Source organism: Panicum virgatum, chromosome 5N (assembly GCF_016808335.1).
Source record: "Panicum virgatum strain AP13 chromosome 5N, P.virgatum_v5, whole genome shotgun sequence".
NCBI lineage: Eukaryota > Viridiplantae > Streptophyta > Magnoliopsida > Poales > Poaceae > Panicum > Panicum virgatum.
Genome location: NC_053149.1, coordinates 14,668,785 through 14,693,055, shown reverse-complemented (window position 1 = coordinate 14,693,055; position 24,271 = coordinate 14,668,785). Strand labels below are relative to the sequence as shown.

General features: G+C 44.6%; 1 protein-coding gene across 1 annotated transcript; it reads right to left on the bottom strand.

Annotated features, from left to right (window-relative positions):
• Positions 1 to 548: 548 nt before the first annotated feature.
• Positions 549 to 3,326, bottom strand: LOC120676786. The gene is made up of 2 exons (XM_039958118.1): positions 1,165 to 3,326; positions 549 to 848 (listed from the first exon to the last, which is right to left on the bottom strand). Exons 1-2 carry the CDS (start codon positions 1,688 to 1,690, stop codon positions 787 to 789), a joined length of 588 nt encoding a protein of 195 aa, XP_039814052.1. The 5' UTR covers positions 1,691 to 3,326; the 3' UTR covers positions 549 to 786.
• Between the last annotated feature and the right edge of the window lie 20,945 nt (positions 3,327 to 24,271).

The window sequence follows — 24,271 nt, the reverse complement described above, 5'->3', positions numbered from 1 at the left end:
TTATGTGCCGCAAAATAGTTATGGAATTTTGAATTTTACATCTAAACAAGATCTTAGCCGCTATAGTTGTCTTAGCTGAGGAACCCAAAGTGGTGTGGGCAAAATAGGGCTTGAGCGGTCAATATCATTTATGGAACCGGCCAAATAAACCATCTTCACGGTTAGGCTAATGCATCGTTATCTAGAGTGAAAATTAGGTAACAGTGCCAAATGAAACTCCTCTCTCATCCTATAAAATTCTCTTGTTTTCTCTCCTCGCCGTGTCAACAAAATTGAAGATTTGACATAAAATTTAATGTCACAAAAATTTCTATGAAACCTCCATTGAGACTAGCCTTTGATGAATTGGAGACGGTTGACCAGCCAGGCACTGGAGCTAATGACTGATCCTGAAACTGTCGTACTATGAATTGGTTCTAACGTTATCGTCCACTATATGGAAATTAAATTTGTCCACTTAACGTATGCTACTGCCATCTAACTTTATTAACATATTTGCTCCTCTAATTTCTGTCACCGCAAAAATAAATTTTAAACACCGAACTTAATGTACATTGTAAACAATCATAAAATTATTCCTCCGAGTATCATATAAATGGCGCGCCTTTCACTAGTAGTTCATTACACAACCACTTAACAGAATACTACGGTCTTGTCTTACTTTATTAACTTAATACCAACTCTTCCTCTTCAGCATCCTTCCAAAGTGCACCACCACGACCCGGATAGTTTTCTTGTTGCAGAACTTTGCCAACAGTCTAACTCCTTCAGCGAGAAATACTCCATCTAACCTGAGGCTGCATCTAAGGTGGACTCGGTGTCATACACTTGTTGATTTCCGCATATACCTACATCAAATTAAATAGCTCATAATTTTAACAAATATGCTCTAGAAAAAAGGATTTAACCCTTTCAACCAAATATGTAGTTGATATCATGCCATAAGTACAGAAAATGAGACTGACTCACACAGTTTTGCCAGGAAAATTCACATATATTTCACTGATCCTTTATAAAGAAAACATCAACGACCTAAATGCAGTAAAAATCATTCTTCTTTCCCGACCAGGGACTGCAGCCTCCAGTTTTGTTTTCAAATCATAGAACATAAATAACTTAGCATAATTGTACCACCAAAGCAAGGGGGATAAACAGTGGGAATACCTATAGTATTGAGATATTTGGAGATCCCACTACCAAGGCAGCGGCGCAAAAAACCAACGTGCCTATTGGTATCAAGCTTCGCCACTCCTTGCAGGGTCCCTGTCCTCACGTCAACTGCAACTTCCATCTCCACCGATCGAATGCTGGTGCCTTTGGACACCAAGTAAACCACGTCATCATCATCATCATCAATGCTCACGGTGGGGTAAGCCATGCGAAGATATCCCAGGGACAAGGTTGCCTCTGTGTCCTCGTTGTCGCCGCTGCTCATGAGCTTATGCAGCAGCTCATAATGCATTGTGTTGTCAGCAGGGAGATCGACGTCCTCCGAATGGATCACGCATTGACGTTGCCAGTTGTCCCACGAAGTGATTGGGATAGGCATACTCCATGTGGTGGCCTTCCAACTACCAGGGGCCAAGGTGTATGATAAAGGACGTTCTTCACGGCTCAGCCATTCATTGTAGGAATCAAAATCAGATGCAGACTCGGCCCTGGGCACCTTAGTTGGCCGAGTGATTTCCATCTCGATGTAATTGATGGTGTTTTTGCTCAGCCATTCTCGGTCGATCGAACAGCATCCCGGACGCGCAGTCGGATCTTAACAAAAAAAAAAGAGAGGGGATTGGACACTATGGCTCTACTCTGATGAAAAGTTTTTTTTCTCTCTCCAATTTGTCTGGTTAGAAAAATATTTTGTAACTGATTTATGCGGATTATTTAAAATATATATAAAAAATAAATATTCATAACACACTTATTTTTCTATTTTCTTATTATTTCCTTTTCTTACCATTTTCTTTCATTACCATTCTCTCACCTCCTTATCCAATTGACGGTAAAACATGGTGCTCGCGTCTGATTTATGAGAAATTCGTGCCTTGGATCACGTTGTCCATTTGCTTGTGTTTTTAGCTTAAATTCACTTGCATACATTTTAAATCAGCATCCATGAAATTCGTTAATAATCTGTCATATGTCTTTTGATGTTTAAATTTTGTGTAGAATTTTGACATGTGTTAGTGCACGAAAAGCCTAAGCCACGACCAATCTTGTTTCATCCCAGCTGATGATTCTTATTTCCCTATTCTCTTAGTAGGAGAGGAGCACGGTCAAAATAGACCGTCAACAACTGGCACGTTAAAGTCCGAATAATTAAGCTCCTATATATCATCTATTTGTCTATAGTTGGTTGTATTCTCATTGTCGTTGTTGTTGGGATTGTTATGAAGAAATTAGGAATTAGTGATCAATTCTATAATTTATTAATTAATTAAATTAATAACATTATTATGACATAACTAGGAAGTTACTATTCATGAGGGGGTCATCCCAAAGAAATATGTCCCTTGTGCCCTTGTCTTTCGTATTTAAAAACAATCAATCAATACAGAGAATAACCGTTCACAACTCGTTATCATGCACTTTCCTCTCTACTAGGCAAACACGAGAACAGAAACAAGAGGGACTCACGCTCCATCGAATTCATCGAGTTCCTGCAAGGCCACCACTGGACGCCATCATCGTCTTCACTTCCGAAGCACTGGTGGATGGTGGACACTTCTGTGGGCCTCCATGGCCGGCGTCTCACAGGACGTCATCACCACCGACTGCCTTTTTCGCAGTGGTAGATGCTGGCGTTTCAACGGCCGCTCACGCGACCCCATCAGTGCCGCACGTAGTCTCCTCCATGGCCGCACCACCGGCAGCCTCAGCCCCGGCCTTGCCGGTGCACGCATCGCTGCCATCGGCGGCCGGCCCTTGGCCGGTGCAGGGGGCGGCCCGAGGCGGCGGCACACCCGCAGGGGGCCGCGCAGCGGGGCACCGGAGCGGCGGCCGCGCACGGCGGCCACGGTGGCGTCTGTGGCAGCTCTTAGCGCGGCGCCCTCCGGCGACACATGCTAGCGACGGCGAAGGCGGCGGCGGAGCGCCAGAGAGCTGCGGCGGCGCCCCCAAAGGGCGATGCGGACAGAGAAGAGGGAGAGAGAGGAGGTGCCGCGCGGGCCGCTCGGCTTCGGCGGCGGCGGCGCCGGCGGCGACGCCAGCGGCACTGGCCATCGACGTGAGCGGCGCATGAAGGAGGCGGCGGCGCACACAGCGATGGAGCCGGCGGCGCCCCCAGGGGCCAAGGGGCGGCGGCGCCCAGGCAAGGGGATCGGGGGTTGGGGGCAGCAACCCTAACCGCCCCTGCACCTTAACGCGGGCCGCGCCAGGCCGTGCTGGGCCGGCTGCGCTAGGCCGCCCGCCCGCAAGCGGGCCAAGCCAAGCCGTTAGCAGGCCGGCCAGACCAGGCCAAGCCGAGTCTTGTTTTCGTTTTTTCCCACTCTCTTCAATGCAGAATTGCACAAAGATCCCCTAAGTTCAATCTATTTACATATTTAGAATATTTTGTTCTGAGTATTTTCATTTGAGACCCTAAATTATTCTGTTTAGTCCTCCATATAATACTGCAATACATATTGCATCTATACCTCATAATAATTGCTCGTTTTAGATCTCTGATCTAAATAAATTACGATGCAAATTATTTACCTATTGTAAATAAATAACTTTTGAACCGCATCAATTCTCATGAATTGCATCATAATATTATATTGCAATTAATTTATTATGTTAATATTGAGACATATCTTTTCTGTGTCTATGATTTCCTGATTTAGTCTTGGATCTAATCAATATGTATAATTTTTACTCCTATAGATGATTTGTTTCAAAGACCATAAATTTATTCATGTCTAAATATACATAGTTTGTCAATTTATTTTTTAGCAATTAATTTTAAATTGCAACAAAACTGGATCCTCTTAATTGATTGAGAGTTAATTAAGATTTTATATGAGCCTAATCGGAAAAGGAAAAATGGTAGGCAAACCATTTTTTGCTAGTGAGGCTAATATAGGAAGTGGTTTTTATTTTTGCTTAATTCTACGGGAATTTGCATAAACTATGTCACTACCTATCTATAGCACTTAGTGTTTTGATATTGCACTATATCTGCTAGATATTGTCATTGTATATAATTCGTGGTTTGGTTATATTATATTTCACTGCCATCTTGATTCTATTATAATTTTGGAATATGAGGTGCACCCAACCCTCTTTGCACCACATACATATTATATTTGTGACTCTGATAATTTTATTGGACTAAATCGGTGCACCCAAACCCCATATTTTTGCACCAACACATATGTTACATTTGTAATTATATAATAGAATTGAGTATGTCGGTGTCCCCAAACCACATTCTTACACCATATACAAGTTAAATTGCTAGTTACTTAGTTGCAATTTGACTAAGACATAAATATCATTAAAGATTATTAATCTTTAATGGATTAAAACTTTGCAATATACATATCTTGGTTATTTTGATTAATTAACACAAGGTAATAGAGTCTATTGCAAAGGCTGCGCTTAATTTCTTGTGAATTATTCTGCCCTGAGACCGTGCCATAGCAGTGATCTAATCACCTTTTACTGAGAGGTCTACATCTTGTTTCTCTGAAACATGATGATTATGTACATTGTGTTTGTAACACCCTAATTTAAATTTCAGTATTTAATAATAAGTTTAATTGGCTTTATTTAATTTTCTAGGAATTTATTTGCTTAGTCTTGCATTTAATCTAAAATTTGTGTTCCTTAAGTAGTTAAAATTTATCATAGGGATAATTTTGTTGTTGCATTCATGCTGATGCATTATTTTATTTGCTTGAGTGAATAAGTTTTTGAATTCAAATTTGTTTGAATTCAAATTAGTTGAGTTAGTAGTGAAGGAGATAGAAATATAAAAGGATTAGGAAAACCCAAAACCTAGCCCGGCCCAAGAACCCCATCAGCCCAACTTCCTTTCTTTCCCCCTCTCCCCGCGGCCCGCGTTCCCTCCCCGAGCCCACTCACGAGCGGCCCAGCCTCTCCCCACCCCGGCCCATATGCGCGCGCCAGCACCCAGCCCGCTCGCCCAGCGCAGGCCGCCCGCGCGTCACCGTCCCCTCCCGCCACGACGCTGACAGGCCGGACCCGCCTGTCATCCCTCACCTCCCGCTTTCCTCGCGCGCAACGGTCACGCCGCCACCCGCAATCCCCGCCGCACTCACCGCGGGCGCGCACGCCGAGATCCCCGGCCATCCCTTCTTAAACGCGCCTTGGCCCTCTCCCGCACCCCACCTCCCATCCACAACGGCCCCCGCAAACCCTAGCCGCCGCCGCGCCACACCTTGCTCCACCGGAGCAGAGCTCGCTGCGCCGCCGCGGCCACGCCGTCACGCTGCGTCCCGGGCCCTGCAACACCCCACGACAGCTTCGTCTCGGGCCCAGGAAGCTCTCCAAAGCCTCCACTCCCGACTCCGTGGCCTGCGCGCACGGGAATTTTGCCCGAGATCTCGCCGCAGGTAAGCTCTGTCGCCACCGCGATTTCACGTCGCCGGCGTGTTACGCTCCGCCCTGACCTTCAGTTCACCTCCACAGCCGGACCGCGCACCGAATCGAGGAGCCCAGGGACCCGGAGGGACGCCACCGCACCCGGACCGCGAGCTCCGCCCCGTCTCCGTCGCATGACCTCACCGCCGGCGCCGTTGCGTCACGCCACCGACCTTTTCCAAGCTCGGTGAGCATCCCTAGTTCCCCGCCGTGCTTTTACACTAGATATTTTATCCTGTAACGCACCCCTGTGGCCGCGCGAGCCCACGCCGGCGAGCTCCGTCGAGCAGGCCCGCCACCGCCCTTGCCCTCCCCGCTCCAGACCTCTCAGAACCCCAACAACCCCATGGGTGGATCACGCGTTCAACGCTGATCCTCCCCGGCCAAACCCCGGCCCAAAACGAGTCCGGCAGCCCCCAGTTCACCTTCTCCGGCAAGGCCGCCGCCGCGGGAACCCGCCGCCGGCGCGTTCCGCCGCCGCCGCCGCCTGCGAAGCGACCCAGCCGCCCGATCCGAAATCGACGGCCGCGATTAGAACCCCAGTTGTTTAGATCTAAACCGTCCGATCCAGATCCAAGCGCCTAGATCCAATCTTACCGGTTCGCCCTGGCACTTTTGTTAAAGAGTCCCTGGACTCTCTGCTATTCAACCCGCGGTCCTAGAATGTTCAAAAATAATTACGGTTTGGCCCTGTTTTATTCACTTAAGCCCCTGAGCTTTCCCAAATTAGTGCCCGCCGTCCAGCCCTTGTTCTTTTACGTGTTAGACCCTAGAGTTAACGGTTAATTACGTTTTAGCCCTCTGTTTTTGCAGGAAACCCCCTGGAACTTAGTTTTTCTCGCAGATAAGCCCCTAGAACTTGTTTTTAGCCTAGAAAATACGTTTTAGCTCCGTTTTAGGCGTTCTTTATGTCCACGCGATCGTTGTAACGCGTAGAATAGTTTTAGACTAGTTTAGTGTGCTGTTTTTATGTATTGATGTACTGTTTCTTAGTTTTTGTAGTGTTTGCTTGTATGCTTATTATTGTGCATTGTTTTGGCCATGTGTTCGTGAGTAGACGCCGAGCTACCGGAGGAGCCCCAGTACCAGTACCCGGAGCAGCCGTCGTCCGAGCACTTTGAGCAGCAACAGGAGCAGTATGAGGAAGGCAAGTATAACATGAACACCACCTATCACTTTAAATACAATTTCATTCTGCATTTTAATATCGTATGCCTATAAGGATTTCCTAGCCACTTTATATCCTTTATATATATCCTTTGGGTTGTATTTTGGTTAGTTGTGCTAGGTGCCGCGCTATAACACATAATGGTCCTTTTTAATTAATTTGATTAATGGTATATGCAACTTAATTCTGAGAGTGACCCTCTGTGTGGCTTGAGTGGTTCACGTCTCGTTAAAATTGGTTTTGTTAGAAACATGGTTTAGGGGGCCAGCACGGTGCTTACTGCCTGGTTGGCCACTCTCCATAAGGACCGGTTCATAGAGCGACAACCTGGGACAACAACGCTACCACAAGACTGGAATGGGACGGTCTTGGCTTACTAATTAGGTCATTTTGGTTCGGGAGTAACTTACCTACGGGGCAAGAGGGGAGTCGAGCTTCAATGGTCCCTACGCTATGAGGCTGGTCTGTGTTGTCTTGTACCCCCTCGAGGTGGGCCCCATCGTTGCATTGACTGAATCCTTAGCGGTTACACCTTACCAATGTGTCCTTTGTAACGGCCTCGTAGTGAGTTTGCTAGTCATCTCACCTAAGGAAGTGTGATGAACAACTGGCGTAGCTCACGACTTGTGGGTAAAGATGTGCAACCTCTGCAGAGTGTAAAACTGGTATACTAGCCGTGCTCACGGTCATGAGCGGCCCAGATTCTCCTTTTGATTAGTGGGGTTGTCTCCTTCCGACGAGGGAGGTGCCTCTCGGGGTTACCTTGGTGGCTTGGTTTCGGTTTGGTTCTCAGTAGTTTCTTAATTAATTCTGATTAATTACTATGTAACTGGGTTAATGGTAATTCATCAACTCGTAGTAAATAGTTTTAATAAAATTTTGCCAACGCTTAAAAGCTAATGCAGTCAGTCAGCCAACCTAGAGCCTCATAGTTTGTGTTATACTTGTTGAGTACAAGTTGTGTACTCACTCTTGCCTCTTCTCTACTTTTTCCTCTTGGCTACGCTACTGCTGCTCAGTTCCTGCCGATACGAGGGAGTTCGTTCAGCGCTACCAGGACTACGAGGACTTCTAGGTGTTCGTCTCCCAGTCGACGTCCCTGTGGCGCCCTTCTCAGCTTCGGAGAGCTTTTATCGTATCTGTACTTCGCTTCTGCTGTATCAGACATTTCTGTCATTAATGTAATAAATAACATTCGTATTCGCTTTATTATAAATATATACGTGTGACTTGATCCTGGCACGTATATGATTAATCGGTTTATGTTCTTTTATAAACCGGGTGTTACAGAGTGGTATCAGAGCAATATCGACTGTAGGACGAAGCCTAGATAGAACTAGTCGAGTTGTAGGACTTCTTCTCTCCAATCCTTGTCTGCTGAAACTATTTTACTATTATACCCCTTGAATTCTATGGTTTTACCCTTCTTGCCTTGATTTTTCTCTCTGAAGAATAGTTTTCGTAGATTTTGGCCTGAATCAGTCATCTGACCACCATGAGTATTAGCTAGGTGACCCTTTTATAATAATACGATAGCACGTTCCGCGATGCATTGTGTTAGTCGAGTCGTATGTTAAACTCGGCTAAGTCGTGAAAATTGTCTGCCTGTTATTATGCTACATGTTTGATTTGGATTTTTGAATGATTGCATAGCTTAGTAGTTTAAATTTGTTTAGAGAAAATTACTCTCATGTTAAAGTTAACTAATTAATAAAATGAGTTAGATCGTTGGGGGTAAAACAGTCCACTCTATCCTGTCTATTTTATCATGGCTGAGTCTTTTTCCGCAAAGAGTTATCATATCCATCTGAATTTATCCCTGCAATATCCTTACTCGTGAAATCTTTTGTCCAAAATCAGATGGTGAACACCAGGCGTGGTTCTGACCAGCAGGGGCAGACCAACCAGGGTCAGAACACCCAGGGGACCGGGATCCCGATGCCTCCGCCTTTGACTCCGGAGCAGTACTTCTAGCTCCAGATGCAGATGATGGCCACCCTGAACAACACTGTTCAGGCACTTCAGTAGGCTCACACTCAGCCTCCGCCTCCTCCACCACCGCAGCCTCGCGACAGGCGTGCTGAGTTCCTGAGGGGTCACCCACCGACGTTTTCTCACACGTCCGACCCTCTTCAGGCTGACGACTGGCTCCGTGCAGTGGAGCGTCAGCTGGACATCGCCCAGTGCGATGATCGGGAGCGCGTCCTGTACGCAGCAGGACAGCTGCGAGGGGCAGGTTTGGACTGGTGGGAGTCCCACCCAGTCCAGGACCGCGAGGCTCTCACCTGGCTCCAGTTCCGGGAGCGTTTCCGCGGCCACAACGTCCCCGCGGGCGTTATGAAGATGAAGCAGAAGGAGTTCCTTGCAGTGAAGCAGGGGACTATGACGGTCACGGAGTATCGTGATTGCTTTCTGCAGCTTGCTCGCTACGCCCCTACCGATGTTGCGGATGACCGCAAAAAGCAGGAGCACTTCATGGAGGGTCTTGAGGACTACCTCCAGTACGCGCTGCTCAACCTCCGCTTCGACGACTTCAACCATCTGGTTGACAGCGCGCTCAACACGGAGCGCAAGTACTTGGAGATGGAGGACAAGAAGAGGAAGATTGTCCCAGTTGCTTTCGGCAGCAACACTCGTCCTCGCCTCCAGCCGCCCCAGCAGTACCAGCAGCAGCAGTATCGGCCTCCCCAGCAGTACCAGCAGAGGCCGCAGCAGTACCCGCCTCGACAGCAGCAGGCAGGTCAGGGCCCGAGGTTACCGGCACCTCCGGCTCGTACTGCTCTACTAGCTCCGCCAGCACCTCAGGCTCCACGGCAGGCAGCTCCTCCTGCCGGACAGCAGGCTCCAGCACCTCCTCGTGTGTGCTATCACTGCGGCCAGCCGGGGCACTACGCCAACACTTGCCCCCGGAAGGCGCAGGCGGGATAGCAGGGGCGCCCAGCTCAGCCCAGGGTGCCAGCACAGGGCAGAGTGAACCACGTGACGGCCGAGTCAGCGGCCGAGGCTCCTAACGTGGTTATTGGTACGTTCATGGTCAACTCACATCCAGCTACAATGCTTTTCGATACTGGTGCTACTCATTCTTTCATCACCAAGTCATATGTTGAGGGGCATAGTTTCTTTACCACTGCATTAAGGAAGTGTCTGCTAGTCTCTTCACCGGGAGGGGAGTTGAGATCCCATATTGTTTGCCCCCGAGTCAGTGTAGCCATAAGGGGGGGCAACGTTCAGTGCTGATCTGAGGGTGCTAGACACCAAGGGTATCGATGTGATTCTGGGAATGGATACTCTTGCCAAGTGGGGAGTCAGAATTGATTGTGCTCATCGGGCAGTTCACCTGACAGCATCTGATGGCCAAGAAGTGACAGTCAGTGCTTCAGAGCCTTCTGGATTTCTTCATCAGATGGAGGCTAGGCCCACGGATGGTATTCGCGTGGTGTCTGAATTCCCGGATGTCTTTCCGGATGATCTGCCAGGTAAGCCGCCTGAACGCGCCATTGAGTTTTGTATTGATCTCTTGCCTGGCACAGCTCCTATTGCAAAGCGGCCCTACCGTATGGCACCTATAGAGCATGAAGAAGTCAAGAAGACTATTGATGAGTTGCTAGCCAAGGGCTATATCCGTCGCAGCTTCTCTCCTTGGGCTTTTCCATTGTTGCTGGTAGATAAGAAGGATGGCTCGAAGAGAATGTGTGTTGATTATCGGGAGCTAAATGCAGTTACTATCAAGAACAAGCATCCACTGCCCCGTATTGAGGATCTCTTTGATTTGCTTCGAGGTGCCCGTGTATTCTCGAAGATTGATCTTCGTTCGGGTTATTTTCAGCCGAGGATCCGTCCTGGGGATATTCCGAAGACGACATTCACCTGCAAGTACGGGCTATATGATTATACGGTCATATCCTTCAGCTTGACTAATGCCCCGGTTTTCTTCATGCATCTGATGAACATGGTCTTCATGGATTATCTGGATGTCTTTGTGGTGATTTTCATTGATGATATTCTGATCTTCTCCAAGACAGAAGAAGAGCATGAGGAGCATCTGAGACTCGTATTGCAGAGATTGAGAGAGCATCAGCTGTATGCTAAGTTTAGCAAGTGCGAGTTCTGGATTGACGAGGTTCCATTCCTCGGTCATGTTATCTCTCAGGGAGGCATTGCTGTTGATCCGAGCAAGGTGAAGGATGTACTCGAGTGGGAGACACCGCAGACGGTAAAGGAAGTCAGGTCATTCATGGGCTTAGCTGGATATTATCGGAGGTTCATTGTGAATTTCTCCAAGATCGCGAAGCCTTTGACTTCTTTGCTGGAGAAAATTGTGGCTTTCGTGTGGACTGATGAGCGTTAGAAGGCCTTTGATGAGCTAAAGAAAAGGTTGACTACGGCGCCAGTCCTGACTCTGCCATACCAGACGAAGAGGTTCACGGTATATTGTGATGCTTCGAAGGATGGTCTTGGGTGTGTCCTGATGCAGGAGGGCAGAGTGATTGCTTATGCTTCACGGCAGTTACGTCGGCATGAGCTGAATTATCCCACCCATGATCTTGAGTTAGCCGCAGTTGTGCATGCTCTGAAGATTTGGAGGCATTACTTGTATGGGCAGCGGTGTGATATCTACACTGATCACAAGAGCCTCAAGTACATTTTCACGCAGAATGAGCTGAACATGCGGCAGAGAAGATGGCTAGAGTTAGTCAAGGACTATGACCTAGAGATTCACTATCATCCGGGCAAGGCCAATGTTGTAGCAGATGCTTTGAGCAGGAAAAGTTATGTCAACATGGCCGTGGCTTTCCAGATGCCTCCAGAGTTATGCGAGGAGTTTGAGCAGTTGAGTCTGGGCTTCTTGCATCATACCTCCAGTGCAGCATTTGAGGTAGTACCAACTCTAGAGTCAGAGATCAGGCAGCATCAGAAAGATGATGAGAAGCTGCAGGAGATTCGTGAGTTGCTCAGGAAGGGCAAGGCTCCTCATTTCAGAGAGGATGATCAGGGTACCTTGTGGTACAAGAACTGGATCTGTGTGCCAGATGTGAAGGATCTCCGGAAGTTGATTCTGAGTGAGGCCCATGATACAACATACTCCATTCATCCGGGCAGCACGAAGATGTATTATGACCTCAAGGAACGTTTCTGGTGGTATGGGATGAAGCGTTCAGTGGCAGAGTACGTGGCTATTTGTGACACCTGTCAGCGTGTCAAGGCTGAGCATCAGAGGCCAGCAGGTCTGTTACAACCTTTGAAGATTCCAGAGTGGAAATGGGAGGAGATCACGATGGACTTCATTGTTGGATTGCCTCGTACTCAAAAAGGGTACAACTCCATATGGGTAGTAGTGGATCGTCTGACGAAGGTTGCTCACTTCATTCCAGTGAACACTACTTACTCCGGTGCTAGACCTGCAGAGTTGTATATCTCCCGGATTGTCTGCTTATATGGTGTGCCCAAGAAGATCATATCTGACATAGGGTCTCAGTTTACTTCTCGGTTCTGGGAGCAGCTCCATGATTCGTTGGATACGAAGCTGCGTTTCAGTACGGCTTATCACCCTCAGACAGATGGGCAGACAGAGAGAATCAACCAAGTGTTGGAGGATATGCTGAGAGCTTGTGCCATTCAGTACGGTACTAGTTGGGATAAGTGCCTGTCTTATGCTGAGTTCTCATATAACAACAGCTATCAGGCCAGTCTGAAGAAGTCCCCCTTCGAGGCATTGTATGGCAGAAAGTGCAGGACTCCTCTCTATTGGGATTAGATTGGTGAGAAGCAGCTCTTTGGCCCTGAGATCATAGATGATGCAGAGCAGATGATTCAGGCTGTGCGAGAAAATCTGAGGATTGCACAGAGCAGACAGAAGAGCTATGCTGATGGCAAACGGAGAGATCTGACCTTCTGTGTCGGTGATTATGTGTACCTAAAGGTGTCTCCGATGAGAGGAATCCGCAGATTCAATGTCAAGGGGAGGTTAGCACCTCAGTATGTGGGGCCATTCAAGGTGCTAGAGCGGAAAGGCGAAGTTGCTTATCGCCTGGAGTTACCTCTCAGCCTCTCAGGAGTTCATGATGTCTTCCATATATCTCAGCTGAAGAGGTGTTTGCGAGTACCCGAGGAGCAGGCACCACTGGATGGAGTAGATGTGCAGGAAGATCTGACTTATACCGAGCATCCGGTGATGATTCTGGAGACATCAGAAAGGGTTACTCGGAACAAGCGCATCAAGATGTGCCGAGTTCAGTGGAGTCATCACAGTGAAGCTGAGGCCACATAGGAGCGAGAAGATGAGCTGAGGAAGACATATCCAGATCTCTTTGCTAGCCAGCCCAGCTAAATCTCGGGGACGAGATTTCTTTAAGGGGGTAGGGTCTGTAACACCCTAATTTAAATTTCAGCATTTAATAATAAGTTTAATTGGCTTTATTTAATTTTCTAGGAATTTATTTGCTTAGTCTTGCATTTAATCTAAAATTTTTGTTCCTTAAGTAGATAAAATTTATCATAGGGATAATTTTGTTGTTGCATTCATGCTGATGCATTATTTTATTTGCTTGAGTGAATAAGTTTTTGAATTCAAATTTGTTTGAATTCAAATTAGTTGAGTTAGTAGTGAAGGAGATAGAAATAGAAAAGGATTAGGAAAACCCAAAACCTAGCTCGGCACAAGAACCCCATCAGCCCAACTTCCTTTCTTTCCCCTCTCCCCGCGGCCCGCGTTCCCTCCCCGAGCCCACTCGCGAGCGGCCCAGCCTCTCCCCACCCCGGCCCATATGCGCGCGCCAGCACCCAGCCCGCTCGCCCAGCGCAGGCCGCCCGCGCGTCACCGTCCCCTCCCGCCACGACGCTGACAGGCCGGACCCGCCTGTCATCCCTCACCTCCCGCTTTCCTCGCGCGCAATGGCCACGCCGCCACCCACAATCCCCGCCGCACTCAACGCGGGCGCGCACGCTGAGATCCCCGGCCATCCCTTCTTAAACGCGCCCTGGTCCTCTCCCGCACCCCACCTCCCATCCACAATGGCCCCCACAAACCCTAGCCGCCGCCGCGCCACACCTTGCTCCACCGGAGCAGAGCTCGCTGCGCCGCCGCGGCCACGCCGTCACGCTGCGTCCCGGGCCTTGCAACACCCCACGACAGCTTCGTCTCGGGCCCAGGAAGCTCTCCAAAGCCTCCACTCCCGACTCCGTGGCCTGCGCGCACGGGAATTTTGCCCGAGATCTCGCCGCAGGTAAGCTCTGTCGCCACCGCGATTTCAAGTCGCCGGCGTATTACGCTCCGCCCTGACCTTCAGTTCACCTCCACAGCCGGACCGCGCACCGAATCGAGGAGCCCAGGGACCCGGAGGGACGCCACCGCACCCGGACCGCGAGCTCCGCCCCGTCTCCGCCGCAGGTCCTCACCGCCGGCGCCGTTGCGTCACGCCACTGACCTTTTCCAAGCTCGGTGAGCATCCCCAGTTCCCCGCCGTGCTTTTACACTAGATATTTTATCCTATAACGCACCCCTGTGGCCGCGCGAGCTCCGTCGAGCAGGCCCGCCACCGCCCTTGCCCTCCCCGCTCCAGATCTCTCAGAACCCCAACAACCCCATGGGTGGATCACGCGTTCAACGCTGATCCTCCCCAGCCAAACCCCGGCCCAAAACGAGTCCGGCAGCCCCCAGTTCACCTTCTCCGGCAAGGCCGCCGCCGCGGGAACCCGCCGCCGGCGCGTTCCGCCGCCGCTGCCGCCTGCGAAGCGACCCAGCCGCCCGATCCGAAATCGACGGCCGCGATTAGAACCCCAGTTGTTTAGATCTAAACCGTCCGATCCAGATCCAAGCGTCTAGATCCAATCTTACCGGTTCGCCCTGGCACTTTTGTTAAAGAGTCCCTGGACTCTCTGCTATTCAACCCGCGGTCCTAGAATGTTCAAAAATAATTACGGTTTGGCCCTGTTTTATTCACTTAAGCCCCTGAGCTTTCCCAAATTAGTGCCCGCCGTCCAGCCCTTGTTCTTTTACGTGTTAGACCCTGGAGTTAATGGTTAATTACGTTTTAGCCCTCGGTTTTTGCAGGAAACCCCCTGGAACTTAGTTTTTCTCGCAGATAAGCCCCTAGAACTTGTTTTTAGCCTAGAAAATACGTTTTAGCTCCGTTTTAGGCGTTCTTTATGTCCACGCGATCGCTGTAACGCGTAGAATAGTTTTAGACTAGTTTAGTGTGTTGTTTTTATGTATTGATGTACTGTTTCTTAGTTTTTGTAGTGTTTGTTTGTATGCTTATTATTGTGCATTGTTTTGGCCATGTGTTCGTGAGTAGACGCCGAGCTACCGGAGGAGCCCCAGTACCAGTACCCGGAGTAGCCGTCGTCCGAGCACTTTGAGCAGCAGCAGGAGCAGTACGAGGAAGGCAAGTATAACATGAACACCACCTATCACTTTAAATATAATTTCATTCTGCATTTTAATACGGTATGCCTATAAGGATTTCCTAGCCACTTTATATCCTTTATATATATCCTTTGGGTTGCATTTTGGTTAGTTGTGCTAGGTGCCGCGCTATAACACATAATGGTCCTTTTTAATTAATTTGATTAATGGTATATGCAACTTAATTCTGAGAGTGACCCTCTGTGTGGCTTGAGTGGTTCACGTCTCGTTAAAATTGGTTTTGTTAGAAACATGGTTTAGGGGGCCAGCACGGTGCTTACTGCCTGGTTGGCCACTCTCCATAAGGACGGGTTCATAGAGCGACAACCTGGGACAACAGCGCTACCACAAGACTGGAATGGGACGGTCTTGGCTTACTAATTAGGTCATTTTGGTTCGGGAGTAACTTACCTACGGGGCAAGAGGGGAGTCGAGCTTCAATGGTCCCTACGCTACGAGGCTGGTCTGTGTTGTCTTGTACCCCCTCGAGGTGGGCCCCATCGTTGCATTGACTGAATCCTTAGCGGTTACACCTTACCAACGTGTCCTTTGTAACGGCCTCATAGTGAGTTTGCTAGTCATCTCACCTAAGGAAGTGTGATGAACAACTGGCGTAGCTCACGACTTGTGGGTAAAGATGTGCAACCTCTGCAGAGTGTAAAACTGGTATACTAGCCGTGCTCACGGTCATGAGCGGCCCAGATCCTCCTTTTGATTAGTGGGGTTGTCTCCTTCCGACGAGGGAGGTGCCTCTCGGGGTTACCTTGGTGGCTTGGTTTCGGTTTGGTTCTCAGTAGTTTCTTAATTAATTCTGATTAATTACTATATAACTGGGTTAATGGTAATTCATCAACTCGTAGTAAATAGTTTTAATAAAATTTTGCCAACGCTTAAAAGCTAATGCAGTCAGTTAGCCAACCTAGAGCCTCATAGTTTGTGTTATACTTGTTGAGTACAAGTTGTGTACTCACTCTTGCCTCTTCTCTACTTTTTCCTCTTGGCTACGCTACTGCTGCTCAGTTCCTGCCGATACGAGGGAGTTAGTTCAGCGCTACCAGGACTACGAGGACTTCTAGGCGTTCATCTCCCAGTCGACGTCCCTGTGGCGCCCTGCTCAGCTTCGGAGAGCTTTTATCGTATCTGTACTTCGCTTCCGCTGTATCAGACATTTCTGTCATTAATGTAATAAATAACATTCGTATTCGCTTTATTATATCTTTTTACGTGATATGTGCTATGATATACTGTTCATTCTATTGTATATACGTGTGACTTGATCCTGGCACGTATATGATTGCTCGATTTATGTTCTTTTATAAACCGGGTGTTACAATGTTTTTAATCAAAACAAAGGTTTTAGATTGCTCTTTGTCATCATATCGTTTTGCTATTACACAAGGTAGTAGAGTCCTAAGCAAAGGCTGCATTTAATTCCTTGAGAATTAATACGCCCAGAGACCGTGCTTAGGCAGCAATATTCATTGCCTACTATAAAGATCTACTCTTTGTCTCTGACATAGAGATTATCTTGTCTTGTGTATACCAAATTTTTTGATGATTTGTTGTATGGTCTACACATTTATGTGGTTGCCTACAATGATCCAAAACTATGATAAGATATACAATTGTAAAATATTGCATTTGCGATTACAACATCACTATAGTGATTTTGAGTTTATCTTAGGCGTAATTTTCATTAAATCATTGGCTTGTCACATGTTGTGTATATTGACTTCAGAGGAGTCTGTTGAACTCGCTCTCGATGGCATCAATATCTCACATGAACAATGGATATTAACTAGTTTTATCCCGTAGACTAATAAAAGAATTTAATGAAACTTAATTAGGGGTCATTTATTATAGATCAAAGAAAATTATGCCTTACTGTTGTTAAGGAGCAATATCCATAAAGATTATCGATAAGAATATCTTATGGAAAGGAAAAATTGATCTATATTAAACATCAATAAGGGATACAACAAGAGCTAGGACATAAGATTTGAAATATTTTCAATCTAAAATTTCAAGCTCTCTAGGAAGTTGATTGTTTTTGCTGAATTTTCTAAGATCGCATAACAAAGACTTCCATTTCTATCATAAGAGAACCTAAATTTAAGGACAAGAAGCTCATCAAATATAATTCGAATGACTTGCTTCGAGATTTAGAATAATCTCATGGTCCAATGATATTATTTAATATCGTCCATTGAAATATATTATAACACTTGTTGTCAATGCATACCTATTGTGAGTGCCATATTGATGGATTTGATACTCGACAATATTTATGGTTTTCTATATATTGACAAAAATTTCATTAATTCCTTGTCATATATAGATAGTACGGGAATCATTCCAATGTGGAATGATATATGCCTAGTGGACATTTGTACCACAAACTCTATAATAACGGAAACAAAATATTCCTGGTTCTTATGAAGAAGAGGGAATAATTTTGTTCATCGCTGATGCGATGTATTGATAGTTTGGTCAATTCTGCCACTATCATTCTTCCTATAAATACTGAGTTAACAGTTGAGGATATTTAATTATATCTTAATTAAACTCGTATCTAAACAATTCATAGAGATATATATCCAAATGTGTTTTTATATGGGAACACAAGAAGACAACATTTGATATTGCATATAAGAAATGAGATAGGACTCATCTTTATTGTATTATGCACACAACCATTCCCGTACAACATGTTGCATATAAGAATTTTTCACATTGTTGATCCATTCAAGATTTGGAATGATCAACTTGGCCATCCAAAGGGATGCGTAAAAAAATATTGGCAATTCTTTTGGTCCTAATTTTCCCATAGTGTGGATACTGTAAGTGCCACAGGGATACGGATTTTAAGACCTTCTTATCTTAAAATCAGGTTGACTTTATTAGATTCTTGATCATATTCAAAAGAATATGTATGGGTCCGATACAAAGATTGTATGGATAGTTCAGACATTTCATGGTTGTATAGATACATCTATGAGATGATCTAGAGTGTGTAACACACTCAGCCATGCATTTGATAGGTAATGGCTCTTATTATGAGCATTATCCTGAACACTACTAAACCTTTGTAACCTCAATGACAATTGCTTGGTATAACATAAGTTTAGTTACATATCCAAAAGGATAAATTGGAATCTAGATGTATGACATTAAGTCATAGCAGGACCATTATTAGTAAATTATTATTGCCAACTTCGTGTTGGAGTCAGGTGGACTTACACACCCCTGACTTATGATTAACTGCATATCCCCCATATGCATTTAGTACATGGAGATTCATGAAGATTTCCTATTTGCGTAAGATTGGTTATGTTGTATACGTTCCACTCTCACCACTGCAGCATACATTGAAGGGTTCAACACAGGAAATTGGGGGTCAATATGAGATTTTAATCTCCGTCGATTGTTCAATATTTAAATTTCTTATAGAGGATCTATTTACAACCCGTATGCACGTATTAGTACAAATGAGCTTTTCCAGGCATTACGGGAGATTAGTAGTACCATATATAATGCCCGGAAAACATTTGAATGCAGAAAGCATTTCAAACTCAGGATCACGTACTAAATTAACTGAACTTTGAATTTAAAGAATTATTGATTTGCATAGCATTGCAAATAAACCGCCACATGTATTTACTAATCACTAATCTGATGCAAGTATATGCCAGAAAGAGTAATGGTACCAAGTAAAACCACTCAACACCCAATTGTAAATAAGAGGGGAGAAGTATGACCATAAAGCAGGATTATTCATGCTAGCAACAGAAGACTTTTCTTCTAAAGTAGTAAATGCAACTCAACCTTTGGTTGAATGGTATCTAGAGGATATTTTATGCCCTGTGGATATTTATAATCCACAACCCAGCATCACCTCAGAGGTGTACCAAAATACTGATGCTGGGATATCGGAAAGCCCTGACTCTTGTTTAAGGAAGTCACGATGAGTCATTTAGGGTTCATTTTTAATTTTGATAACCAGAGAATTATTTCATACAAAGACTACATGTATCGATACAAACTTCTCTGAATAAATTGTATACTTTATTCCAAGTTATCCAGTTAATAAGACCATGACAGAGTGCTTTGTCACTCTTACTGGAACTTGTTGAGTAAAGTTATACATATAGAGATAGTCTTGCTCACCAAAAGAGAGGTGTTTTGGGCAGTGAAGCCAACACCTAGTTGTACCTTTACTGTGGGTACAAAAGTGTTTTCATCCTAGAATAGATTGAGAACAATGAGGTGGTGAGATTAAAGCAAGACTAGTAGCACAAGGGGTTTACGCAAAGCCCGGAGCATTGATTTTCAATGCAGGTTATTCTCCATAGTAAATTATAAATTTCCGATACTAACTTTTGACTAGCAGTATAAAAGCATCTATCTTTGCAGTTGATAGCTGATAGATATAGTGATTACATATGATCACTTGATTTGGTATATTGTAAAACTTTCGGGAAGGGGTTCATATATTCAATACTTATTATTATATAAAATCACAACATATACTGTGTATTGTTTAAGTCGATATATGGCTTAAAGCAGTTAAGTCAAATTTGGTACAATTGACTTTGTATGTATTCCTTAAATTCTAAGGATACATGGTTGGTTACACGTGTGTTCATTTTGGAATTCTTGATTGGATTTTCTAGTATTTTATAATTATCAATAATCTTGACATCATTGGTAATGAACACTTGTCAAGAACACATTGTAATCTAAAGACAGAGTTTAAAGATGGAAGATAGCGGTCTAAACCAAAATTTTATTTTGTGTTTAGGATCCAAGTATCTTCTGCCAGGTTTTTGTAGTAAAGCTATCTATATCAATATCATATTGAATCTTTAATATGAAAAGGAATCATATGGTGGTTCTACCGCATGATAGAGAAAGACATGAGGGGAGATTTTTTTTATGTCATAGTGATTGAATTAAGATAATGGGACATTTGGGGCATTAATCCTGTGCTATTTATGCGCTAATATATATATTTGCAAAAGTTTCCGGCTGTATATTGTCTTTGCAATAATTTGCTATCTAATAGCTGCGCTATTCTACCTAAGGTTGGTAGATTAAAGTTAAGAATATATTTGATATCTTAAAATAGCACATACAGATTTGATATAATCCGTGATTCGATTACATGGATATCATGATTCTGGTTATCTATAAGATCCCCGATATTCCAGATCATTAAAATAAGCTTTACAGGAATATGGAAAGACCAATATATAATAGTCTTTAAGTAGACATTTAATGGTCAATTCCATTAATCATTCTGACATTGTGTTGTACAAGGCTGTACACGAATGTGCATAGCTTGGCAGAATGATATATCACATATTGAAGTTATGTGGTATTAATTCCATTGAATCAAATGTCATTATTTATAAAGATAATGCAACTTGTGTTGTTTAGATGGAGACAAGTTATATTTAATAAAATATTTTGTATTAATATGGTTCTGTTCATAGGTCATATGGACATATGAACATTTGCAAACTAAGTATTGTGATAACCTCATTGAGATTTTCACAAAGTCTATCATATTCCACATTTCATATGTGTTGAGTGCATTGGTATGAAAGGTTTGCAAGTTTTCGTCAGTATCTTATAAGAATCTTCTACAAGAACTGGTTCAGAAGCAGGCTTTCCCTTGCCTGTCTATGCCACAACTTCAGTTTTCTCAAATCATTTTGCTGCCTTCATATCAACTGTCGAAATGCAAAGTACAACTTTTCAGGGAGAGCCAGGGAACACCAAGAAGCAAGCAGAGATGAATGCTGCTAAGGTTGCTTTTCAACATTTCGAAGATAGTAAGTCACTAAAATGCTGAAATTGATACTTTCACATCTAGAAAAAACTTGCAAGTATCTTCATATTCATTACATTGGATCACTCATATTCATATCTAGATACATTGCAAGTATCTTCATATTCATATAGCAATTGCTGATATATGGCTCTATTATTAAGAATTGTCTAGTTCATAGCTGATAGCTGTATCTGTTTCCACATCCATACTGCTTTGTAATTTGGATTAAAGTACATGGACAACCTATTTTCTGGACAAAAGATCAAGATTCTAAAGCATATTAATCTCTAGTATTAGGTTTCATATTGCGGCGTTGCCTTAATTAACTTTCGCCTGGTATATCTTTTTCTGCATCCATCGTCCATGATATTGTGTTTCATGTTTACATACTGCAACCCCTGTAAATTTACTTTCGTGTGTAATTGCCTCTAGGTGATAGTCTGTTTTCTCCATGTAATCTTGATTTTCATTCATTACCTCATGTTATGTGCATGCACAGTAAATCATGATGCTAGATCAGCTGGCTCTGCTAACCCACTCCCTGTTGCTTACAGATTCATCTCTGAAAGTTGACAAACCGTCCCTCCCAGAACCAAGCACAGAGTTGGAGGTGAGGAACCCATTCGCAAGGCAGCCTCAGATGTTGCAATTGACACATCTCTGGAACTTACCCCCCATAGCCCCAACCAGTACCTCTACTCTGACTGTGCCAACTGCTACCATGCCTGTCTAGAACTCACCCCTCAGAGTCCCAACCAGTACCTCTACTCTCACTGTGCCAACTGCTACGCCTGTTAGCTATGGATCTTTCTACTACACGTTACCCAACCACATCCAAGCCTACCCTCGCGTGCAACACCAACACATGGCTATCCCTGAAGGCTATGGATCTGGCTGCTACACGTTACCCAACCGCATCCAAGCCTACCCTCGCGCGCAACACCAACATGGCTATCCCTGAAGGCGCAACCATCCTTCCCTTCAGTGAAACGCATTGGTGTCCGTAAGCCTGCCTTCTTGCAACTACCATGAAGATAATCTGAACTTTGCTGAGAGGCTAATGAACTTAGGATGGACGTTTGTATAGCTGGACGTAATCTGAACCGGTTTATATATTCTGTTAAGAACTTAAGATGATGTCAGAAACTTGGTTTATATTTTCTCCTTGTTAATGTTCCCTGTAATTACCACCATGTTGCCCCATATAAATGTTCCCCTCCCAGCCCGTTGCTCCTGATAAATGTTCCCTCTAGTTTCCATCCCGTTGCGAAGTGTGAGCTAACCAGGTGGTAAAGTCTTCGGGTCCAGGAAATCGTAGGTTCGAGGGTGGTAAAATTGAAGGCTCCAGTTGGTAAAATCTCCAGTCCAGGGCAGGTAAAATCGCCATTTCTATGCTGGTAAAATTGTAGGTTCTAGGTGGTAAAATCTTTGGTTCCAGGTGGTAAAATCGTATGTTCCAGGGTGGTAAAATCTCCAGTCCAGGGCAAGTAAAATCCCCTTTTCTATGCTGGTAAAATCTAGGCTCCAGGATCATAAAATCTAGGTTCTAGGCTGGTAAAATCGTAGGTTCGAGGTTGGTAAAATCTTTGCCTCCAGGCTGGTAAAATCTAGGTTCCAGGCTGGTAAAATCGTAGGTTTGAGGGTGGTAAAATCTTTGGTTCCAGGTGGTAAAAGCGTAGGTTCGAGGGTGGTAAAATTGAAGGCTCCAGTTGGTAAAATCTCCAGTCCAGGGCAGGTAAAATCGCCCATTCTATACTAGTAAAATCGTAGGTTCTAGGTGGTAAAATCTTTGGTTCTTTGGAGGTAAAATCTTAGGTTCGAGGCAGATTGTCAAGTTCGGGGTGGTAAAATCTAGGCTCCAGGCTGGTAAAATCTTGGGTTATATCAAAGAGTCAAATTTAAGAATGCAAATAGAATTAAATAGAATTGGAAAAGGTACAAACCAGATCTTTTATTCATCATTAACAATTGTTCCTACAAAAAAAACGTGGTGAAATTGCTAAACAACATAAATTCATTGAAGGTAGTAGTAATATTGCTAATTGACACTTACTACAGCACCAGCTGAAAGCATAATCTGGTCATCCCATGATTTGTTCCATATGTGCCTGAGAGCTTCCAAGACGTCATCGTGCATGTGACCACCTGGTTTGAAGGTCTCAACAAATAAATCCTCCGCCATCTCCACGCCATGTATTTGCATTACACAATTGTCTCTCATCAGCGCTTTTATTTTTTTGTCTTTAATTTGGGCCCTGTTTTTTATCTCATTATACATCTTAGACAGGATTGAATGTTTCGCAACAATCTTCTTTAAATCTTCATTATTTTCCAACTTGAGGTCCTTTATTTTTTTAATTTCTTCCATCAACATGGCTTGATCAGACTCAATTTTGCTGTTTATTTCTTTCACAAGAATACCCTCCTCACCCTTATCGACCTCACTTTCCTTGAGCAAATCTTCCACAGATGGAATTTCAATCACCATATGTTGTCCTGCAACCTGAAAGGCCAAGGGAATAAAAAATGAATGGTAAAATCGTAGGTTCCAGTTCACTTGAATGAACAATTTGGTAATGCGTGCAGTTGATTTTAATGGATGTATAAACAATCCAAAATTAGGGATTTGTCCTAACCGTGGAAGCTAGTTGCTTTTCATTTCCTGTTAGTCGTGGCACCTGAAAGCCAAGCGAATTTAAAAATGACGGATAGCATTGATCTTAATGGATTTATAAACGCTAAAGTAGGGATCTGTCCTAACCTTTTGCTTTCCGGAAGCTGGTTTCTTTACTTTGGGGGGTTGAGGCTAGGCCTTGTGCTTAGCAATCTGAAAGGCACCAATGTAAAGACAATATCTTTTTAATACTCTGTAGTAGAAAATGACTGTAGTAGAAGCATGTCACACTTACCTCTTGTTTGACATTCATTGTATCATTAATATTCTTTACCATGTTTTTAATTTTTTTTGTCATCATAGCGTTTGATGAGTGGACCAGCCGATGTTTCTTCCAGCCCAGGTTGCAGCTTAAGAGTTTCAAGCAAACATATCTGTCAAGCAGCACAATCGGTCAAAGCAGTGATTTTATTTTTAAGATCCTGACAAACATATCTACACCAATTATACTTTTTCATGCTATCAATGTAAGAGTACATCCCCACGTGCTGCACAGTGGGCACATTGCTCGCCGTTGGTTGAAGCAGCTTGCATAGCACAATGCAGAAGAAAGCATGGGCTTGCTCATGCTTATCTTTGACAGATTTTATGTACCGCAATAAC